At 40.6% G+C, this 23,483-nt stretch overlaps 1 protein-coding gene across 1 annotated transcript in view; it reads right to left on the bottom strand.

Moving 5' to 3' along the window:
- ADGRG4 (adhesion G protein-coupled receptor G4) overlaps positions 1 to 23,483 on the bottom strand; it is a gene marked incomplete at both ends in the record, with an annotated part of 111,435 nt that overhangs the window by 47,806 nt on the left and 40,146 nt on the right. The window contains 9 exon segments of the mRNA XM_082646902.1: positions 1,668 to 1,746; positions 4,921 to 5,189; positions 7,708 to 7,829; positions 9,881 to 9,977; positions 10,561 to 10,585; positions 19,721 to 19,839; positions 21,587 to 21,719; positions 22,913 to 23,005; positions 23,008 to 23,075. Of these exon segments, the coding sequence (XP_082503028.1) occupies positions 1,668 to 1,746; positions 4,921 to 5,189; positions 7,708 to 7,829; positions 9,881 to 9,977; positions 10,561 to 10,585; positions 19,721 to 19,839; positions 21,587 to 21,719; positions 22,913 to 23,005; positions 23,008 to 23,075 (1,005 nt within the window).

Below are 23,483 nucleotides of genomic sequence, written 5' to 3'. Positions count from 1 at the left end.
ACATTCAACTTCGTGGTCAAAAAAAAAAAAAAACAGAAAAACTTAAGTTTCCCTGAATATCATCTTCAGCCTTAAAAGAGGCTATAGAAGACTCTTTTAAAAAGGCGGCGCTATATATTTGGTTAGAGAATCATCTCCAAGACATACTGTTAAGTACGAAGCAGTGTATATCTACTATTTGGGTGACGAAGTGTACAAGAGAATATCTACACAAATTCGATTGTTGGCAATAAGAGTTGCATCAAGGGACGGAAACTGGGAAGCTTGGTGTTGGGAGTGGACTTCACTTTTCATCCTCTACCCTTTTGTACTTTTGAATTTTCTACCGTATGCATGTATTACTCCTTCAAAATATAATTATTTTTTAAAAGCTCTTAGAGCAGTCTGCCTCTTACTGACCAATTCACACATGAAAGGGCTTTTTCAGGGGGAGTGGAGTTGGTTTTGTTCTGGTTTTGCTTTTGCTTTTGATCTTTGAAGAAGAATCACCATTAGATACACACACTGGGGACCCTTTAAGTCACGAAACAAGCAAGGAGGGAGGATGGAGGAGGAGATGAAAAGGAAGGGAAGAGAAAAGGGAGAAAGAGAAAGGATAAGGAGCAATTATAATTACAAGGCATCTGCTGGCAGGGGCAATATAATTTTGACCCTCTGGAAACTGTCATCTCAATATGAAAGATGAAGAAGTTTGGAGGGCAAGACCTTGTGCATTTGATTCCAGTCTAGTGGGAGAGGAACTCTATAGTGAAAAAGAACTTGAGAGGCTATGATACAGAGAATGGATACGGGTAAGTAAAAAACAATCCAAAGTGTAAAGTGAGGTTGTGCAGTCTGAAGGACTGCATGGTAACTATCTACAGGTCTGTAAAAGAAGGTTCTGGAGAGGTAGAGCGACTTGAATAGCTACTCTCTGGCACCTGTGGTTGAGAGAACCAAAGAGATGGGCTTTATATATCAAAAAGAGCAAAGAAAAAGCAAGAAAGAAAAGTACAACCACAGGACAACAAAGCTGAGCCAATTTACAGAGGAAAGTGGTGGAGTCTTCTTCAGGGGAGACCTTTGTCGTTGAAATACAGAAACGTTTTCCAACCCGTTTCAGTATTTCGTTATAGTGGCCACTCCAACTCCTAAGTTCTGCAAGCTTTCTAATCATGATAGCTGCCAGATGTCTATAATGCTGATTTCTTTTATTTATTATGTTTTCTTGCATGGTATTTACATCATTATTATAGTCCCATTTAATAAATTTGAGAGCTCTTTACCAGTCAAAAAATTAAATAAATAAATAGATAAATAAACTACTCATTAATTAATAATCACTACCAGATATGTATCACCGATGGGACAGGCCACATGCTGAGCACTTTACATACATGGTGTCATTTTAATCTGCACCCAACACTGAGAGCAAACATTATTATCCCCGTTTCCCAGAGGAGGAAATGGAAGGAAGAGGTAAAGTAAGTTGATTGACCAAGGTCATACTGAGCGCAGACACCTAACCATTATATCAGTGCACGCATGACTTTGTTAGGGTAAAAAGGCTGAGACCAATTTCCTCCCTGAAGCCAGTGTCAAGACCAAGCCCCAGGCCAGGGAGCACCTCACCATACCCTGATGGCCAAGAGCATTACCACTGGAGAAGCAGACATGCTGGTACTTACAATGGAGTCGTTGAGCTCAGAGTCCCATACAGATCTTTTTTCACACCCAGTATAATCACCACCACAATCGCTGGGATTCCTAGAGTGAGAAAGCAAGCCAAAGGCATCCCATTAGGAAGTGGGAGAGCTCCCGATCAATGACTGTTGGCACTGATACATTGAGACACTTTAAATGAGCCACAGATGTGTGGGCATCAAAATACCATTGTTTGCAAAATGTTTGTGAATTCTTCCAGGTTAAACATTTCTAGGAGTTCTCTAATCTGCTAAACTAAACAGCATGCCAATGGCTTCAGTACAACACCCACTGGTTATTAAAAATAGCACAAGTGCCAAAAATCAACTTGGCACATCTAGTTCATGGGAATGCAAGTTCGCATAAAGCATTTCTTCTCGGAGGATTGGCTGCCAATGTGTCTCTCTTTCAACACTGCCCCTTAGTTCCCGGTCTCTTTTTGTCTAGGCCACCTTGGAGGAAGGGCACAGGCAATCAGCTGCAGCCTTCAGTGCTTTTCTGACAGGGGAGCCGTTTCCACGCTCGTTACTAGTTTGACATTTTGACTAGATCGACCAGTTAACGATCAGTCAATTCAGCCCAAGTATAATAAAGCAATCAGTTCAGTCCAAGTGGTCAAACGTGACATGAGTATAGACACAGGGTTTAAAAATCCAATTACCTGTACATTTGCAAAACTTAGAAGACTTCTTTCTTTCTCACAATGTATTTCTCCTAAACTAGGAGCATAACACCTGCACACATTTTAGGGGTTTTGTAAGATACTTTCCAAAGCTGTTTCAAACCCCAGAGTGCCAAGCATCTTAAGAAATCCTCCATCGTCCTATCCTGTGATTAACAGGACAGTCCCTTCTGCTCTGTGTGTGGCACACCAGGCACAGGGCCCAGCACGATGCAGATGAAAAAAATACTAGTTTGGGGCCGGAAGGGAGGGATGGAGGGAGGTCTCGCATTTAGGAAGAAAGTCGTGAGCCAGTCCCCAAGCTGTGTTAACACTTTGCTAATTAAACCAAAAAAGATGCCTACTGGTTATTAGAAAATGTGGACAAATATATCTACTGCCTTCGACAGGGATTTAAATAAAGGAATGAAACCTTTTCAACAGGTTGTTTTGGCATTAGGAAGACAGAACTTCAAACACAAACAGAGACTAATGTTTATTTTCCTAACAGTTGATTGCATCTGTCTAATATTTAAATGCTCTGAGACTCCCTGTAGCGGGCCAGCTCTGCAGTGGCTCCCTGGCCGACCTTGCAGGGAGCCAGAGACCAAGCAGGCAAAGGCTTGTACCACGACTGATCTGAGTTTGGGTGGAATGACTTGTGATCCTCCACGAATTCGAGAAGACGAGGCAGGCCTGTGAGGAGGGGCTCCGAGGCCATCTCCTACTCTTCTCCCCAGAAGGCTGTCACGATGCAGCTTCTCATCGCCTCCCAGGCTCTGAGGCAGGGTGGGGCTTTGCACCCTGCGCCCTCAGAACAGAGCTGCACAGTAGAAACCACAGAGCTTCACCTGAGAGCTGGCTCGTCAGCAGCAGGGAATCCTGCGACTCGTGTGGCAGCCACCTGCTCTCTCTGGTTTGGGTGTCATTCTTTATAGTGTGGGGAGAGAGGACCTGGGAGCTGGCAGCTTTAGCTACTTGTCTTTTCACCGTCTACGTAAGTCATCAACTGAGTCTGAAAGCGGCTCGTTGTATCTTTACTGGTTGAGCCGGTCAGGCCTTCACCATGGCTTGACCTTGGCTTGGGTGTGTACTTGACACTCCTCAAGTTTTTCCTGCCTCCAATTACCAAGCCTTAGCCTTGCCTGCCTCCCCCCTGCACCCCAGAAAGCGTGTGTGGAATGTGCAGATCAAGGAGATGAGAAGCCAGCCCTGGGGAATACCAACACGAAGGAGCAGGTGAAGGAAGAAGGGTCGGACGAGGAAGCCGAGAATGAGTGATGCCGGGGGAACGAGTGCTATTCCCAGCCCCTGCACAGTTAGCCAGATGTGGGATATCCGCCTTCTCGGTTATTCATGAAGCCTCTTCCACAACATTTTTCAATCTTCCAGTTGACTCGAGGTGAGGGTTGCCAGGCACAAAAGGGAGTGCTCTGACTGCTTTTGGCTTTGTATTTCTGATGGGTTCCAAACTATACTCAAACCACTTCTTAGATCATGCTTTGTTTAGCATTTGCCCGTCTCTGCTCCCCACATTATCATGGCTAATAGCACTAACCGTGTATCCAAAGAAAGCATGTACTACGTTAATGAACTCATTAAAAGGATGAGTAGCTAATTGCAAAGCTACTGTCTTCACCAAGGCAGTGGAAGATAAAATCTATCTTCCCGCGTATCCTACGCATCTCACTTAATACACATCCCTTATGGATCCGACACATTTTCTGAACCTCAAAGCCGGTTTGAATAGGCAAGGGGTGGGGAAGGGCTGAGCTGTCCATGTCAGTTAGAAATGCAGGAAAGCCAACCAATGAAATGACATTTAAATTAGGAACTGCTCATGCTGAGTTCCTACCTGGCTTCTTCTATAGGGCAGCAGAACGGTGACAGTCATGAGGCGTGGTGTGAATGGGGGCATGTCTGAGCCAGCACCCTCTCACATCTTGCAAGTCTTTTCCCTGGCCCTTAAACAGTATGACTGGATCCTAGAGGTCAAAGTCCAAACTATGGAGACAGACCCCCTGGTTCAAATCCCAGTTCTGCCACTTACTAGCTGTGTAAACTCTGGCAAATTACCTAATCTCTTTGTGCCTCAGCATTCTCATCTCTTAAATGGGAACAATGATGAAACCTTTCCCAGAGAGGTATTGTGAAGATTAAATGAGTATGAGACACTTAGACTAAACGAGACACTTCAAACCGCATCAGGCACGTGGAGCGCTACCTCAGTGTTGGCTGTTGTATCCGTGTGTATTTGCTGGGATTGTAACTTGAGTAAAGGGAAGGATAAAAGCTGACAGGTTCACTACTGTAGATCCAGCATTTAGCACAGCACACAAGCAGGTGCTCAGTAAATATGTGTGGACCGATTCCTCACCATAGAGGTTAAAAGTTGAATTTATAGAGTAATACAGACAGAAAAGGAAATGTCCACCCAAATACCAGTGAAGCAATCCTTAACTCCTTACCTATGATAGTAACAGCATTTGGTCCCAAATAATTTGTCTAATGGAGCTAGAATTAGACAGACACAGGCTTGAAACAAAGACATCAAGGACCATGGCAGATATACTTACCCCAACCGAACAGACAAAATTTAAGAATATAATTTGGAATGTATATGTTGAAGACTTTGACTAGAGCAAAATACATGTGGACTGCCTCCAGACCCATCCAAGTCAAAGAAACGAGCAGGAAGTAATGAAGAGCCACAGCGGCTGTGATACAAAGGCCCGATTTCTGAAATGATGATGACCAGGAGTTGACCAGAAATACCAGGTTTAGCATCAGTAGTGCTGTGCACAGGTTGATCAGGATTTTGGAAGGATGATCTTTTCGAAGTTTGCTAAAGGAAAAGGCACAATGTTAGGTAGGGTCTCTGTTTTTGATTAAGCATCGCCATGTTTTATCTGCATAATAAGTGAAAGAATAAAAGAACTGCCTATTAAAATTAAATTATCCATATTATCTTATATGTACTGAATTTTCGAGTCCCCCACTCTCTTTCCAGGTAGAGTCAAAGTATTCTAAACATGGTGACCTTCACTGACAGGAATTATAATAGCTTCTCTCAGCTAAGCAGTCCCCTTTTTTCTGTTTCTTTTTCTCTTTTGAAGAGAAGGAAGGAAAGAGTTTCCTGGATACTACAGTTCTCCCACCACTCCTTCAGCAGACTCAAGGATGGATCTACATGTGACCAAATAGCGGGATGACTTATGGAAACCATTTCAAGTAGCTACTTGGGTATTTCCAAAGATCCAGACATTTAGCATCATGGAAATATGACCTTACGTTTCACTAAGTGATCACAATTGTACTTGTGAAAACTGATCCTGTATTTTCCAAATTAAAAAAAAACTTTCCCTTTGATTCTTTTTCATTTCTATTATATGTCTATTGATTTAAATTTTGCAATTTTCATTTTGTGTGTACGTGGGTTTTTTAAATTGGGGTAAGTACACAAGTCCTAAGAATGCAACTCACTGAATCTTTACAAATGAATACACCCGTGGAACCCCCACACAGATCAAGAGGTAGAGTATTTTCAGCGTCTCAGAAGGCTCCTTCATTCCTTCTCCCATTAAGTACCCTCCACTAGAGGTAACCAACAGTTTCACTTCTATCCGCATAGGTTTAGTTTTGCCTGTACTTGAAACTTCAAATAAATGGAACCATACAGCACGTTCTCTTCTTTTTCTTGCTTCCTTTGCTCAACTCTCTGTCTATGAGATTTAGATATTACATTATATTATGTAGAAGTATAGTTGAACCTTGGGAGTTAGGGGCACTGACCCTCCGAGCAGTCGAAAATCCGCTTATAACTTGTAGTTGTCCCTCCTCCTTATTCACGGTTCTGTAACCTCGGATTCAACCAGCCCAGAATCATGCAGTCCCCATAGTATTCACTATTGAAAAAATCTGTATATAAGCGAACTCTCACAGTTTGTTTGAACAACAAACCCATGTTGTTCAACGGCCAATGGTAGTTTATTCATTTTTACTGCTGTGAAGCATTCTATTTTATGAATATACTACAAGTTATTCAACTAGTCAACTGTTAATGTACATTGGGGTTGTTTCCAATTTGGGGCCACTATAAGTGAAGCTGCAGTGAATATTCTTGTATATATCTTTCCGTGGACATATACAATCATCTCTCCCTAACAGTGAAATTTCTGGGTCAACAGCTGATGGATATTTATCTTTAGTAAGTACTGCCAAAGAATTTTCCAAAGTGTCTGTGCCATTTGTAGTTTTCCATATCCTTGTTGATCCTTGCTATTTTCAGTATTTTTAATTTTAACCATTCTGGTGGGGGCATAAAAGTATAATTGTGGTTTTGATTAGCATTTTTCTGATGAGTAATGATTTTGAGAACCTTGTTGTATGCTTGTTAGCCATTTGGGTAGAGGTTAGGACTAGACATGGATATCTTCTTTTGTGAGGTGCTTGTTCAAGTCTTTTGCCCATTTTTTTTTTTTTTTTTTTTTTGTGGTACACGGGCCTCTCACTGTTGTGGCCTCTCCCGTTGCGGAGCACAGGCTCTGGACGCGCATGCTCAGCGGCCATGGCCCATGGGCCCAGCCACTCCACGGCATGTGGGATCTTCCAGGACCAGGGCACGAACCCGTGTCCCCTGCATCGGCAGGCGGACTCTCAACCACTGCACCACCAGGGAAGCCCTCTTTTGCCCATTTTTAACTGTATTGTCTTTCTTTTGCCTTTTGCTCTGTAGTTTTTATATATTCTGCATACAAATCCTTCGTCAGATATACGCATTGTGAATATCTTCTCCCAATCTGTGGTTTGCCTTTTCACTATTTTCATGGTATCTTTTGATGAAAAGAAGTTCTTAATTTTAATGAAGTCTGATTTGTCAACTTTTTCTTTTATGGTTAGTGTTTTTGTATCCTGTTAGAGAAACCTTCTCCTATCTCAACCCTCTTGCTTTTTTATTTATTTATTTATTTATTTGAGTAATTCTGATTCATTAGATTTTTTTAAACATCTTTATTGGAGTATAATTCTTTTACAATGGTGTGTTAGTTTCTGCTTTATAACAAAGTAAATCAGCTATACATATACATATATCCCCATATCTCCTCCCTCTTGCATCTCCCTCCCACCCTCCCTATCCCAGCTCTTGCTTTCTTAAAATTTAATTACAATCTTTTTTCTTTTTCAGAGAAGCCTTGGTTGTTTTGTTTTGTTTTTAACCTGCCCACTTCATAATCTAATGGATCTGGCCTCTCCCTATTGTGATAAGAAACTTTTTGTGAAACTAACATGAAATTAACAAGGTTACAATGCCAGTAGCATCCATCAAACCAAATTAAATTTAGAGTGAGACTCTACCAGCTTACTGAAAAGCTATGTATGTCACTATTGCAACTCCCAGGAAAATGGAGGAGATTCCACATCCGGTGTATGTTATAAGCACTAATATCCGTTCATTCACTGCATCCACTGCAGACCTGGATAAATCCTAGGGAATGCAATGTGTTGTATTTTATACATTTGCCAGGGCAAGTTTATGGTAAAACACTTCCAGTGCTCACTAACAGGAGGTTCCCAGGATGCACAGCATCTCTGTTAAAGCTCTTACAAAACCAGAGTATGTACATGGATATATGATAACACTGTATATTGTTGGTTGAGTACGCCTAGTGCAACTTACTGTGTATAGGGCATGGAGACCCATCAACAGTACTGGAAGAATATTTAGTCCTTGGTTTTATTGTCATTAACATGTTTCACACTTCAAATATAACCAAACTAATAGATGTGAATTTGGGATACAAAGTGAATTATTATCTGTACTGAGCGTCCCAAAACACTGCACAGAACATCAAAAAATGTACCTTTCCCTTAGACCTTAAATAATTTTCATAAAATTAAGTGACAAAATGGACCTTAGAGATCACATAAACCAGTAATTTCTTAACCTGAGGACCATAAAAGACCTGAAATGGTATGCAAAATTATTTGAATGGTATGCATCATACTGGGAAGACGGTCCATAGCTTTCATCAGATGGTAATGGAGCTTCGTGACTCATAAAAGTTTAAGAAGTGCTGGTCTACTCTGGTAGTTCTCAACTGGACACAATTTTGCCCCTGCCCAGGGACAGGTAGCAACGTCTGGAGACATTTTTGGTTGTCACAACTAGAGAGGGTGCTACTGGCATCTAGTGGGTAGAGGCCAGGAATGCTGCTAAACATCCTAGAATGCACAAAATGGCACCCACAACAGAGAGTTATTTGTCCCAGAAGAGCAATAGTGCTGAGGTTAAGAAACCCTGGTCTATTCCAATCTTTCACATTTCAGAAGACAAATGTAAGGTCCAAACAAGTGAAATAACCTGACCAAGATCACAGAGATAGTTAGTGACAGAGCTGGACTGTGGGCCCTGGTCTTTTGACTCATGCCATAATGTTTTAACCAATTTGCAGGGGAGTAAACAAAATTCTTAAAGTTCAATAATTATCAGTGGAGCACCTCTTATTTGTTGAATAGATGTGGTAAAAAGAAAGAAAAATATAAAACAGACTCTCAGCCCTCAAGGAGTTTACCATTAGTAGAAGAAACAACTCATACACAACACATTCAGATACTAGTATATACTATGTACAATAAAGTAATTTAGGAGAACTAACAAAGTGCTCAAGGGTGGGTAGAGAAGAAGGAAACACATTTGAGAGCCATTTTGAAGGAAAACGCATCAAGTCCTGATGTTAGGGAGGACCATAGGAAACGAAGGAGATAGAAAGGTTAACAGTGACTCCGAGGCTCTAAGCCTGGATATGCGAATTGATCAGATAACTCTTGTTTGGTTAAGTACCACAAGCACTAAAAAAATATGCACTTCCCTACAGTGCAATTAGACAATATCTATTACAATTTAATATTTTAATTGGAAGCAATTCTACTTCCATCGATTTATTCTACAGAAATGCTTACACCAATATTAGAAGACAAATAAAAATGCATATTACAGCATTGTTCATAACGGAGAAAAACAGTAACAACTCAAATGCCTACCTATAGGGAATTGGTTAAATTCATTGTGTTAAATCCACACAGTGGAATACTATACATGTATTTTTTAAAAATTAAGTAGATGGATATGTATTTGCCTGAAAGCTGTCCAATATATATGGTTAGGTGAAAAGCAAGTGGTAAAAACAGTATGAATAATTCGACCCTATTTTTATAAAACAAAAACATATATTAATATACACACAGGAAAAGAACCTGAAAGAATATACATAAAGATGTTAAAGGTGGTGATCTCTTGGGAGGGGGATTATAGGGACCTTTTCTGTAATGTTTGAATTTTGACAAGCAGGCATTAATTTTATAAGGAGAAAAATAAATATTTGTTTCAATTTGCTCTACTTTGAATGAACAAGGTAGGGGGCTGTTTTTCCACTTGCGTGGAACTTTTCCACAACTTAGTTCACACATATATTTCTGGTCTGTAATCTAATAAAAAGTTGTCAAAATTCTATAAGGAGTGATTGAGAGACAACTCACCATTAAGACTCCAAAATGGGTGAGATGGTCACACTGACAGATTGTGTAATTTAGGTTTGTTTCCTTTACTTTACAGCCTGACGTCCACCTTGCCCATCTGCAAGCGACAGAAGGGAATTTCAAAGCAATTTTGCTTTTCTCAGAAATGTTTAACTTTTCATTATATGTACCTTTCCAAAGTGTGCTATAATTAGTATTGTTTGTTAAGGCAGCAGGATAGCCGTATAATTGAACACTGAAATTAAATTAAGTCTAATAGGCAAAAGTGACTTGTGGGGAACTTCGTAAATGGCATAACTTCTTTGGTTCTCACTTTTCCCATTCTTCTACAGATTAGGAGACAGACTTCAATGATGAACAACAGTTCTACCACCATGCTGGAATGACAGAGTAAGGACTGTTTTTTCAAGGAGCACAAAGGGGAAACGGGTAGATCTAGAACTTTTTGAAGGGCATGAGCTATGGAATATAGGCTGACACGTGGGCTTCCTTGGTGGGACTGGAATAAACATCTGAAACAGCCAGCTCAACCCAGAATTCAAATGGTCTCAAGTGCTTTGCATTTAAGCCAGATGATGGTCTGGAACTCCTCAGGGCCAATTAAAGCCTCTGGTCTATTTGCCACCTGCCTAGTTTCTCACTCCTAAGCATATTCAGGGTTCTAGAACTAACCCACATACCTCAAGAACCTGTAGAGCTTGCGTACTAGACCAGGTTTAGAGTAAAACCTCCAGAGTAGTACCAGACCAGAGGGGTTATCCTAGGGCAGGCATCTAAGTGCGGTCAAAATTTGTCCATCCAGGATAATGATAATAGATCCCAGAAGTTCTGGATCCATGGACAGAGGGGTAGGGGCCAAAGATGACCTGGGAGGAGCCCAGCAAGAGGCATTATGAACACACAGATCAACTTACTGAGGCTGTGGGGAACAAAGTCTACCATTTTACGGAAATCTTATCCTGGGCGACTTGGAGGGGACCAGAAAAGGACAGCGCTATCTCTGTTATAGGAAAGCAGTAGTATTCCACATGCCAGGGAGTCGAATGGGAAGAGAATTTCCCCCTTTTTCCCCCAGAACTCCGAGGATACTAAAAAAAGGAAAAGTCCCAGGCAGAGCTTCCACAGGTGGAAGGCCTGGTCCCAGAGCCACTCCTGACATTCCAGGGGCAATTGCTTCCGTGTGGAATTCTCTGAGATTTGGCTATATCCCTGGAGATTCCAATGGCAATGACAAGCTTAAGAGGAACCCATTCAGCAATCCCCTTCCACGACCCCTTCTCTTTTTTTTTTAAATTTTTATTGGAGTGTAGTTGATTTACAACATTGTGTTAGTTTCTGCTGTACAGCAAAGTGAATCAGTTATACATATACATATAACCACTATTTTTAGATTCTTTTCCCATATAGGTTATTACAAAATATTGAGTAGAGTTCCCTGTGCTATACAGTAGGTCCTTGTTGGTTATCTATTTTATATATAGTGGTGTGTATATGTCAATCCCAGTCTCCCAATTTATTCCTCCCCCCTTTCCCTCTGGGTAACCATGTAAAAAATCAAATTTTTCACATCCGTGACTCTATTTCTGTTTTGTAAATAAGTTCATTTGTACCATTTTTTTTAGAGTCCACATATAAGCGATATCATATGGTATTTGTCTTTCTCTATCTGACTTACTTCACTCAGTGTGACAACCTCTAGGTCCATCCATGTTGCTGCAAATGGCATTATTTCCACGACCCCTTCTCTTATGGTCCCCAAAGACTCATACCCAGCCAAGCAGGAAGGACCCTTCGAGATCAACTAGAAAGTCTTATCCGCTTCGTGAAAAGATAAAAAGATTGAAGCCCCTAGAGAGTAAATGGACCACCCAAGGTTACACAGTCAATGTAGAAGAGAAGAAGGAAAAATGTGGCCAGTCTAATGGGAAAGACAGATAAAGAGAGCCAGATCTTCATCCCTTAACTTTCTTCAAACAGCTCAGGACTGCTCTGTACTGGGTCTTGCAACTTTGTTTCTTCCAGCTTGCTGAGTTATGTGATTTTTTCCCCTGATCTCCAAAATAAGTCTCTTCTCAAAAAGAAAGTTTTACAAAAACTCCCATGCCCTAATTAGATACGAAACTCATGTTTGTATCTTGGTCATTCAGAGTCCCCTATAGGGTCTGATAAGACAGTAACTTCAGTACAACTCGCTCCCATGTAACTGCCAGATAGCAACATGGTCAGGGGCAAAGTCTCATTGAGAACCAAGGCCAAAGCTTGCTAAGAAAAATACTTACTGTTATTCTCAAGGTCCCAAAAGGCACAGTGAACTTGATCATAATTCTAGAAAAAAGAAAAATCAGAGGCAAATACCTTTCCTTGTGATCGTTACCATACAATGACAACTACACACAAGTGTTTTCTTCTCAATGTTTTCTCAAACACTAGACACACACACACACACACACACACACACACACAGACCGTTTGTGAGTTGGTTTTAAAACGAACCCCAAGAATCTTGGGGTTTACAAGTGAGAAAATAGTATGTTACTGCTGCATGGTGAACTGGTATGTGTCCTTTAAAGCATTTGGTAACATAAGAATTTGCCACGTCCTCCTGGTGCAAAGTCCAGGAGGGGACTGTAGATGGTCAATGCAGGTCTGATGTGAGGTGGGTGTTTCTTGTGGAACTGTGGAATTTGAGGCTCACAGTTTAGGTCAAGCCTTATGGATACAAGATTGAGCCGCCTATCATTAGGCCTAGTGAACATTCCTGAAACACTCTTGCAATCTCCAAGGAAATGGAGGGCAATGAGAAATTGGTTATGGGGGATGCTTGGAGAGCTGTGGCCCCAGCCAGAATGAAGAGATCTTACCCATTAAACATGCTTCATTTCGTATCTATTTCTGTTTAAGTTCCCTCTCCCACTCTTCCTTCTTCCCTTCTAGAATTAAGGTCCATGAAAAATGTGCTGTACCATATGGTCTTTTAGATTGGCAATGAAGGAAGCTATTAAGACTCCACACTGGACATACATTAACATCAAAGAATGGAATAGTAGTTCATTCTTATACCACGGCTAAATTTGATCATTTATTAATATATTCTTTATGTTATGCCATATGACTATGGTTTTAATCCTTTGGTGATAATTAATACATATTTTAATGCTCTTCATGGAAAATCAAAGGATAAAAATGTTCCATTATTTTGAATGAAGTGGTTTGCCTCCCTCAAAAATAAACGGAATTAAGTATCATTTAGAGTGATGGGACCACCAAAAGATCCACCTGCCCCCCCAGTGACTCCCCTGCCAATCTGCCATTGTTCTAGAAACCCACTATATTATTTATCCCTTTAGGCTAAGGCATTATTTCTAGAAGGCCCCAATTACAATACACCTCTGCTACCTGGAATGGGACAATTTTCATTAAGTCTTGGAATCACATCTGTTAAGTAGCCAATGTTTTTTAAAAATATTTATTTGTCTGCGCAGGGTCTTATTTGTGGCACACGACAACCCTCCCAACTTAGTCTAAGAGATGTAGTTTTCTGTAGTGAAAAGGCCAAAGTTGGAGAAACACACTGCGACCCAGGATTGAATTAACCTGCTCTCTGGCTTTATTTCCTTGACTTACAAAATGGCGGCTGTTCAGGGAAAGGAAGTAAACCATTGCTCACTCTTCCACCTTCTGGCTCTAGGCTCCAGTTGTACCTATTTCACTTCTGAACCTTTACAGAAGCAGTGTCCTCTGCCGGAAACACTCCTCCCTCCTTTCCTCACCCTTTTTCATCTTCTAGCTGGTACTCAACCTCGGGTCTCAGCTGATGCCTCTCCTACAGCTGGCCTTTCCTGAGCTCCCACACAGGGGTAGATGCCATCCCCGCACTTCCAGAGCCCCTGTGCCGTATTGTACTTGCCTCGTGCTTTGTCCCTCTCCCCGAGGACTGCCCGCGAGTGGAGGGGTGGAAGGGGAGGCACGTGTTTTCCAGGAGTGGTGTCTTATCAACGATCCTTAAGGTAGTATGTTGTAATGACAGTTAAGATTTTGATTAAAAGATGTTAGAAGAAGCAGTGTGAAAGCAGGGCTGTGAGACTCAGAACTTGGGGGGGGGGGATCGGATGTAGTTAAACGGTGGCATCTCTTGTAAGTGCTTACTCCCCCAAAACAGTGGCCCAGGTCCCAGCCTCAGGTCACCCCCTTCCATGTGAGAACCTCCCCCCACCATCCAGCACCACACAAGACACACAGTAGGAATTTAATAAATATTTCCTAACTGAATAAATAACTGGGTGAATAAATGAATAAACTGTGTCACCTCCAGCAGGTCCCTTCCCCTCTCTGGGTCTCAATATCCTCATTGGTAAAATGAGGAGATGGGACACGATGAATTATAAGGACCCTTCCGGTTCTGAAATTGATGGTAGGCTACTTCTAATCCTCCTTCATCTAGCACTATGACGTCTGAAGGCTAATTTTGGCAAAGATCTTTAATCTCTTTCAGTGGAAGGTGTTAGTGAATAAAAATGACTTATTAGGTGTGAAATCTATGCAAAACAGGTTTATCTTTTATTCTACAAAACAAGCACAGCTCTCTGAAGAAAGGAGAGAAACTAAGACTAAAATAATGGCATCTGAGATGATACAGAGAAATTACAAGCTCACCAAAATGGCCTGAGTGCTATGAACCACATTCTTAATTTTTATTAAAATTATTTGTTCATTAACTGGCCTGTCCTGGGTCCAACCTATTATTTCCATTAAAAAAAAAAGGTCTAATAAATATATAGTTACTGAAAACCTGTTGGGTACCTAGCCTTGTGCTAGGTGCCATGAAAATAAAACATGCCTGAGCCATGATATATGCCACAACCTCCTTGGGAATACGAATCTAGAAGCTAGGCAGAGGTGTAAGACAAGAATACAAGCAGGGGGGTGAGGACAAGAGCAGGGACTAATGAACTCCAGGCAAACTTCCTGGGTGGAATTTGAGCTAAGCCCACAGGAACAAATAGAATTTAGATAGAGGGGGAGCAGTTACGGAATTCCAGGAGAACTGAGCATCATACAGACATAGCTAGAGATAATGTGTATATTTGAGTTGGTATGTGGTATGTTTAAGCTGGCTCAGTACAACCTCCCCCAAAATAACTCTGAAAATTTGACCATTAGAAATTCATTTCTTTGGATAGCATCCTTAGAAAATGCAAACACACCCAGGTATTAACGTATGAACCTCTTAAATACTTGAACTTTGGAGTCAGACATCCTGGGTTTGATTCCTAGCTATGCCACTTCCTAGCTGTGTGACCTTGGGCAAAACTACTTAACTTCTTTGTCTTAGTCTGTTAGGGCTGCTATAACAAAGTCCAGATTAAGTGGCTTATAAACAACAGAAATTTATTTCTCAAAGTTCTGGAGGCTGAAAGTCCAAGATCAAGATGCCTACATGGTTGGGTTCTAGTGAAGGCTTGCTTTCTGGTTGATAGATGGCACCTTCTTGCTGTGTCCTCACATGGTGGAAAGGGTGAGGGTGCTCTCTGGGGCCTCTTTTATAAGGGCATAATTCCCATTCATGAGGGCCCCAGCCTCACGACCTAATCACTGCCCAAACAACCCACTTGCTAATACCATCACCTTGGGGGTTAGGATTTCAACACAAGAATTTTGAGGGGACACAAACATTCAGATCACAGCACTCTTTGAGTCTTGGTTTCTTGTGAGAAGTAGATGAGCTATTAAGTGTAAATAACAACAATTAATAGCGATTATCAACAACGTCATGCAGGGGCTTCCCTGTTGGCGCAGTGGTTAAGAATCCGCCTGCTGAGTCTGTCCTACAGAGTGAAGTAAGTCAGAAAGAGAAAAACAAATACCAATGAATTTGGTAAAGTAGCAGGATACAAAATTAATGCACAGAAATCTCTGGCATTCCTATACACTAATGATGAAAAATCTGAAAGTGAAATCAAGAAAACACTCCCATTTACCATTGCAACAAAAAGAATAAAATATCTAGGAATAAACCTACCTAAGGAGACAAAAGACCTGTGTGCAGAAAATTGTAAGACACTGATGAAAGAAATTAAAGATGATACAAATAGATGGAGAGATATACTATGTTCTTGGATTGGAAAAATCAACATTGTGAAAATGACTCTACTACCCAAAGCAATCTACAGATTCAATGCAATCCCTATCAAACTACCACTGGCATTTTTCACAGAACTAAAACAAAAAATTTCACAATTTGTATGGAAACACAAAAGACCCTGAATAGCCAAAGCAATCTTGAGAACGAAAAACGGAGCTGGAGGAATCAGGCTCCCTGACTTCAGACTATACTACAAAGCTACAGTAATCAAGACAGTATGGTACTGGCACAAAAACAGAAATATAGATCAATGGAACAGGATAGAAAGCCCAGAGATAAACCCACGCACATATGGTCACCTTATCTTTGATAAAGGAGGCAGGAATGTACAGTGGAGAAAGGGCAGCCTCTTCAATAAGTGGTGCTGGGAAAACTGGACAGGTACATGTAAAAGTATGAGATTAGATCACTCCCTAACACCATACACAAAAATAAACTCAAAATGGATTAAAGACCTAAATGTAAGGCCAGAAACTATCAAACTCTTAGAGGAAAACATAGGCAGGACACTCTATGACATAAATCACAGCAAGGTCCTTTTTGACCCACCTCCTAGAGAAATGGAAATAAAAACAAAACTAAACAAATGGGACCTAATGAAACTTCAAAGCTTTTGCACAGCAAAGGAAACCATAAACAAGACCAAAAGATAACCCTCAGAATGGGAGAAAATATTTGCAAATGAAGCAACTGACAAAGGATTAATCTCCAAAATTTATAAGCAGCTCATACAGCTTAATAACAAAAAACCAAACAACCCAATCCAAAAATGGGCAGAAGACCTAAATAGACATTACTCCAAAGAAGATATACAGCCTGCCAACAGACACATGAAAGAATGCTCAACATCATTAATCATTAGAGAAATGCAAATCAAAACTACAATGAGATATCATCTCACACCAGTCAGAATGGCCATCATCAAAAAATCTACAAACAATAAATGCTGGAGAGGGTGTGGAGAAAAGGGAACACTCTTGCACTGTTGGTGGGAATGTGAATTGGTACAGCCACTATGGAGAACAGTATGGAGGTTCCTTATAAAACTAAACATAGAACTACCATATGACCCAGCAATCCCACTACTGGGCATATACCCTGAGAAAACCATAATTCAAAAAGAGTCATGTACCAAAATGTTCATTGCAGCTCTATTTACAGTAGCCCGGAGATGGAAACAACCTAAGTGTCCATCATCGGATGAGTGGATAAAGAAGATGTGGCACATATATACAATGGAATATTACTCAGCCATAAAAAGAAATGAAATTGAGCTATTTGTAATGAGGTGGCTAGACCTAGAGTCTATCATACAGAGTTAAGTAAGTCAGAAAGAGAAAGACAAATACCGTATGCTAACACATATATATGGAATTTAAGAAAAAAAATGTCATGAAGAACCTAGGGAAGACGGGAATAAAGACACAGACCTACTAAAGAACGGACTTGAGGATATGGGGAGCAGGAAGGGTAAGCTGTGACAAAACGAGAGAGAGGCATGGACATATATACACTACCAAACGTAAGGTAGGTAGCTAGTGGGAAGCAGCTGCATAGCACAGGGAGATCAGCTCGGTGCTTTGTGACAGCCTGGAGGGGTGGGTTAGGGAGGGTGGGAGGGAGGGAGATGCAAGAGGGAGGGGAACATATGTATATGTATAACTGATTCACTTTGTTATAAAGCAGAAACTAACACACCATTGTAAAGCAATTATACTCCAATAAAGATGTAAAAAAAAATGTCAAGAAGGTATATCTACATAAAGTGTAGTTACTACAATAAAATAAAATTAAAAGAAGGAAGAAAGTAGATTGGAGGTTTCCAGGGGTTGAGGGGAGGAGAGAATGGAGACTGACTGCTAACATGTATGGGGTTTCTTTTAGGAGTAATTAAAATGTCCTAGAATTAGTGGTGATGGTTGCAAAATCTAGCAAATAGACTAAAAAACACTGAATTGTACACATTACATGGCTGAATTTTATGATGTCAGTACCTCCATAAAAAATTTTAACTACATTGAGATTAACTTATACTTATCAAATCAAGATCCTAAAAATCTGATAACATGCTGTGTCGATTTGAAGATGTTCTGAAACAGGCACTTTCACACTTTGCAAGTGGGAGTATAAGTTGGTGCAATTATTACAGAGAGCATTTTGACACCATCAGAAGTATGATTTATTTGAAAAGACACATGCACCCCAATGTTCATAGCAGCAGTATTTACAATAACCAATACATGGAAGCAACCTCAAAGTCCATTGACAGATGAATGGATAAAGAAGATATAGTATATATATATATATATATATATAATAGAATATTACTCAGCCATAAAAAAAGAATGAAATATGCCATTTGCAGAAACATGGATGGACCTAGCGATTGTCATACTAAGTGAAGTAAGTCAGACAGAGAAAGACACATACCATATGATATCACGAATATGTGGAATCTAAAATATGACACAAAAGAACTTACAAAACAGAAACAGACTCAGACTTAGAAAACAAACTTATGGTTACCAAAGGGGAAGGGGGAGGAGGGATAAGTTAGGAGTCTGGGATTAACAGATACAAACTACTGTATATAAAATATATAAACAACAAGGTCCCTCTGTATAGTGCAGGGAACTCTACTCAATATCTTTTAGTAACGTATAATGGAAAAGAATCTGAAAAAGAATATATATATTTACACATGTATAACTGAATCACTTTGCTGTACATTTGAAACTAACACATTGTAAATTAACTATACTTCAATTTTAAAAATACTAAAAGAAAAAAGGAAAACCATTAAAAAAATTTAAAAATAAAATAAAAAATACTAAAAGAAATAAGACAAATAAGAAAAAAGTGAAATGATAATGTAAAGTCTAGCTTTATCAATTCAAAAAAATTTTGGCATAGCAAATAAAAGATAATTTATCTTAAAGAAAAGTATGACTGACCCAGCAATTCTACTTTTAGGAATTTATGCTTCAAGCATACCATACTTGCACAAAATGACACATGCATGATATCCATTACAGCAGTATTTTAAAAGTAAAGTGTAATTATCAAGTTAAATTACCATCCGCAGGCAACGGTTAAAGAAATCAATTGTAGCATATTCATGCAGTTAATACAACTCAGTGAAAAAAAGAATGTATATTATATTATCATATACTAGTATGATAATATCTGCAATATAATGTTAAGAGGAAAAAGCAAGGTGCAGAACAGCATGTATAGCACGCTCCACTTTGCATACAAAAAGGGAAGAAGAATACACACACACACACACACACACACGCATTTCCTTACAGATGCATAGATAGCTCCTTGGATACTAACTGAATGGCTGGGGTTAGCAGTGGGAGGGAGAGGTTTCACTGCATACACTTCTTTATTTTTTCAATATTGAACTATATGAAGTATTGCCTATTAAAACTTTTAAAAAATTAAAATAAAACAAAAAATAATGAGCCAACAATTATAAAATAAAAAACATTATCAAACAAAAAACACTGACCGTTCTGACTTCTCATGCTCCACTCCCACCTCCACCAATGTAACTACCTCGTTTCTGAAATTGGATTGTTGTCAGGTAGGTTTTTCTGTGGGTGGTTTGCCTGTACTCTCTCTGGTCTCAGGTCAAGTAGACAAACTAACTGAGTTCCATTATTTCTCTAATGTGTACAGAACAGTCTTACCGTCACTTATTGTAATATTAGCAAGGTCCACAATCTTATTAGGAAGCGCTTGAAGCAATTTGCATTGTTTAAACTTTGGTTTTTCCCAGTGAGATTTGCCAGTGTTGATACTGATTGAGCTGAAAAAGAGAGGAGAGATAACAAAAAGCTTCATGGTTGGAAGATGAGGCCAGAATACTTTGAAAGCGAATGGTGAAGGAACACGGTGTGTCCTTGGCATGCCTCCCCTTTGCCCATTCCCAGCCTCCTGGCTGAGATAGCAAAGGTGGTAGCCCAGTGTTTGTACAGTGAAGAAAACTTTGCTCTTGGGGAGCAAGTGAATCTAGGGTCCCCATGCAGGAGGTATAAACAGGCAAGAGAGGCTGAGATGGAGCAGGGCCACATCCATCGGACCGAGAGTCAAGGCAGAGATTTTTGCCCCTCTGGACATGACTCCTACCCTCACTTTTGCCCCTTACCCTCATTTGAAGAGGGAATTCCTGTTAGAATTGTGGTCTCTATTTCAGCATATTAATTTACTCAAGGCAGTTAGGATAGCACCCTCTGTGACTCACTGGCCTTCATCATCCACCCTCCACTATGCCCCATCCAATTCAAGCCAGTTCATTTCAAATCAGCTAACACATTTATTGGGAACCTTCTGTGTTCTAGGACTGGTAGTAGGTACTACAGACAAACAGGGCAAGGTCTCGTCCCTTGAGGAGCTTGTAACTTGGTGCTTTGAGACTGTAAATGTAACTACATTTATTAGGCAAGATATGAGATGGAAAAAGTGTAGAAACAAAACAGAATCTGTTGAACCATCAATCAAGGAGAACTTATTGGCAACTTTTGAGCTGAGCTGGACGCTAAAAGGACGGAGATGGAGAAAGTGTCCCCCACTCCTCCAACCAAGCAGAGCAAATAGCACAAGCAGAGAAAGAGATGCAAGTCCAGAGTGGCAATGGCCCTTGTTGGCTGGAGTGCATGTTAGGGAAAGGAGCCTGCAGGTCTTGAGTACGTTAGGGGTTTGGACTTAATTCTTGAGGCAATATGGAACTGGAGTGGGAGATTGGAACGATGACAGCCATACGTTAGGAAAATCACGCTGGTGGAGTGTAGCTGGGGGGTAGTGGGCAGTTAGAAGGCAAGGGGACTACTTTAATCGTAGGCACCCAGGGAGTGGCAGTGGGGTAGGAGAAGAAAGGGTAGATGTGAGCTCTGATTATGACCACAAAAGCTGCATGACTTGCTAAGTGATTAGATGCAGGCAGGAAGAGGTAGGACCCTGTCCAAGATGTCACCTCCAAAAGAGAATTTTTAAGCTTTTGTCAAAACCTGCTGCGCCTCTGGCCTGCCCACTTAAGTTAATGGCATAAACCAGTAGCAGAGAGTAGGAAAAGAGGGGCTGATGATTTCAAAAAGGAAAATGTTAAAGTCAACGATAGAAGAGTGATTTAGTAAATTATTATGGCCCATCAACGAGGTAGCTTCTGAGGCAGGTTTTTGAAAAAGTCATTAAGAAGATGAATGTAAAGCATGGAAAACGTTTGATAAACCATTGAGTGAAAGGGTGAATGACATTAGTGCTATAAGGACGGTGAATACCACTACATACAATTTAAAGGGCATACGGTGAAAGGCCAAATGGAAAAATACAACTTAAAAAGAGCTGTGTTCAGGTCGTGGGATTATGGGAGATTTTTTTTCTCTTCTGTTTTGAAATTTTTTCTGGAATGTTATTATATGGCATGTGTATGCTTAAGTAGGTCCACAAGGTAAAAGAAAGAAAGGGAGGGAGCATGCTCAAATGACATGGAAACATGCTCCCAATTAAGCAGACCTTTATGTATCTGAACTCTCAATCAGAACTCGGCTGGTACGTACCAGATTCTAGTAGCATTTCCATCCTGATTTTTTCTGCATCTAGTTTGGGCTGTCTCGGTAGGGTGGGTTAAGAGCCACTTATATGTCCCTTTGTATTTAGAGGCTGTTTCTTCAGCTTTGCACTTTCTGGGCTCTACAGAGAAAATGTATGCACATTTGAAAGGGCAAAAGGCACTTAAAAGTTTCATGAACATCCATTATCACCCAACATTATTACCCTGCACATAAACATCAGCTAATAAAAGGGGAAAGTTTTCTACCAGGCAATTTAAACCAGGCTGAAAATAACATTAAATGGAATCTTTTTTTTTTTTTTTTTAAATAAGGCTCCCAGTACGATCTCACATTTGGTCCTTTGCCTTAGAACTACCACTTGATGGGCCAGTTTTTCTGCTTTGGCTCTATTAAAATGGTACATAGGCATTAAAAAAAATCAAGCCACGCAAAGGGATGTAGAGTGAAAAATCAAATCAGTCCCCACCTGTCGATTGCCTTCCTTTTGAGTGGCAGTTGTTAATAGTTTGAGGTGCAGTGACAGGAGGCTAAAGGCTGGCTTCTTTTTCTGGTGGCGCCTCCCTTCTTAATGGGCTCTGGGGTGGATTCGGTTTTAGTAAACTCAGTGTATTCGTCATCGGTAGTACAGACCAGGGTGCTCTGTTCTCTTGTTGATGCTGACGGCAAGGTTTTGCTGCCAAGTGTTGTCACATCAAGGGAGACATGTCCTGAGCTAAGTTTATGTGGTAAGGTCCCAGGTTTTTTTTTTTTTTTTGCGGGGGGAGCTAGTTGTTTTGGCCACGCCACGCGGCTTGCAGGATCTTATTTCCCCAACCAGAGATCGAACCTGGGCCCACGTCAGTGAGAGCATGGAGTCCTAACCACTGGACCACCAGGGAATTCCCAAGGTCCCAGTTTTTACTGACCACCCACGAGGTTTATGACCCTGATTCCAGAAATCAGGGTGGCCGGAGAAGCGGGCCAGCCAGCCTTGCCCAACCATCCCAGTTTTCTCTCTGAGTGAGGATGTAAGACGCCTTCTTCTCCCTCTCTGGTGTATTTAAGCAAGAGAAACAGTCCGTCCACTCCATTGATGAACTGGCCGCTGCTAATATCCAGAGCGGATCGATGGTCTCTGGTAACCCCTCTGGCACTCGTTTTTAAAGCTCTTCCAGGTGGAAAGGTTGCCAGGGCAAGATGAGCACTGAGGCTGTGGAAAGGAAATTGAAGACAGTTTCTCTCCCCCTCTGAAGGCAGAATCTCTTACTATGTATGCATTTGGAGCTTTATAACAAAGAGTGAATTTATATGGAAATACCCGATGGAAATTACCTCGTTTTTTCACTGCAACGTGTTCAAACTTTACTAATAACGTCAACTGATCTGGTGTGAAGTTTCCATGCGTGAGGTTGCCATGTATTTTCTTTTGATCCTGCTAATCAATTTGGTGGGCACTAAAGAAGAGTTGGCCTTTATGATGACCTGACAAGCACAGCTAAAAAGAAGAGCAAAAAAAAAAAGATGTTGGAGTTATGGCCACAGAGTGCAACTTGGCCTGCGTTGCAGATGACTTAATTAGTAGTCCATAAATGTCAAGCATTTTACAGCTATTAAGTGGCAAATCTTAAGAAATGATGGAAGACAGCATATTGAAGTCATCTGATAAATTTTCTCGTATCCAAAACAAACAACTCAAAACCCATTTTCAAAAGAAGAGTCAGCAACATTTGCATTATGTTGAAATTGACTAGCCGTGCGATTTCTAGGAGTTTGTGATAATTAATAGGGAAGATGGAGTACTCAGGATTTATTACTTCAGAGAAAACCTTTTACCCTTCTGGTCTCTAATTTACCCATCATTACCGCAATAATAAGGCAAACAGGCACGTGCTCAATTAGTCTA

The sequence above is a fragment of the Grampus griseus genome (genome assembly GCF_964374135.1).
Source record: "Grampus griseus genome assembly, chromosome: X".
NCBI classification, from domain to species: domain Eukaryota; kingdom Metazoa; phylum Chordata; class Mammalia; order Artiodactyla; family Delphinidae; genus Grampus; species Grampus griseus.
This window is presented reverse-complemented; position numbering and strand designations above follow the sequence as displayed.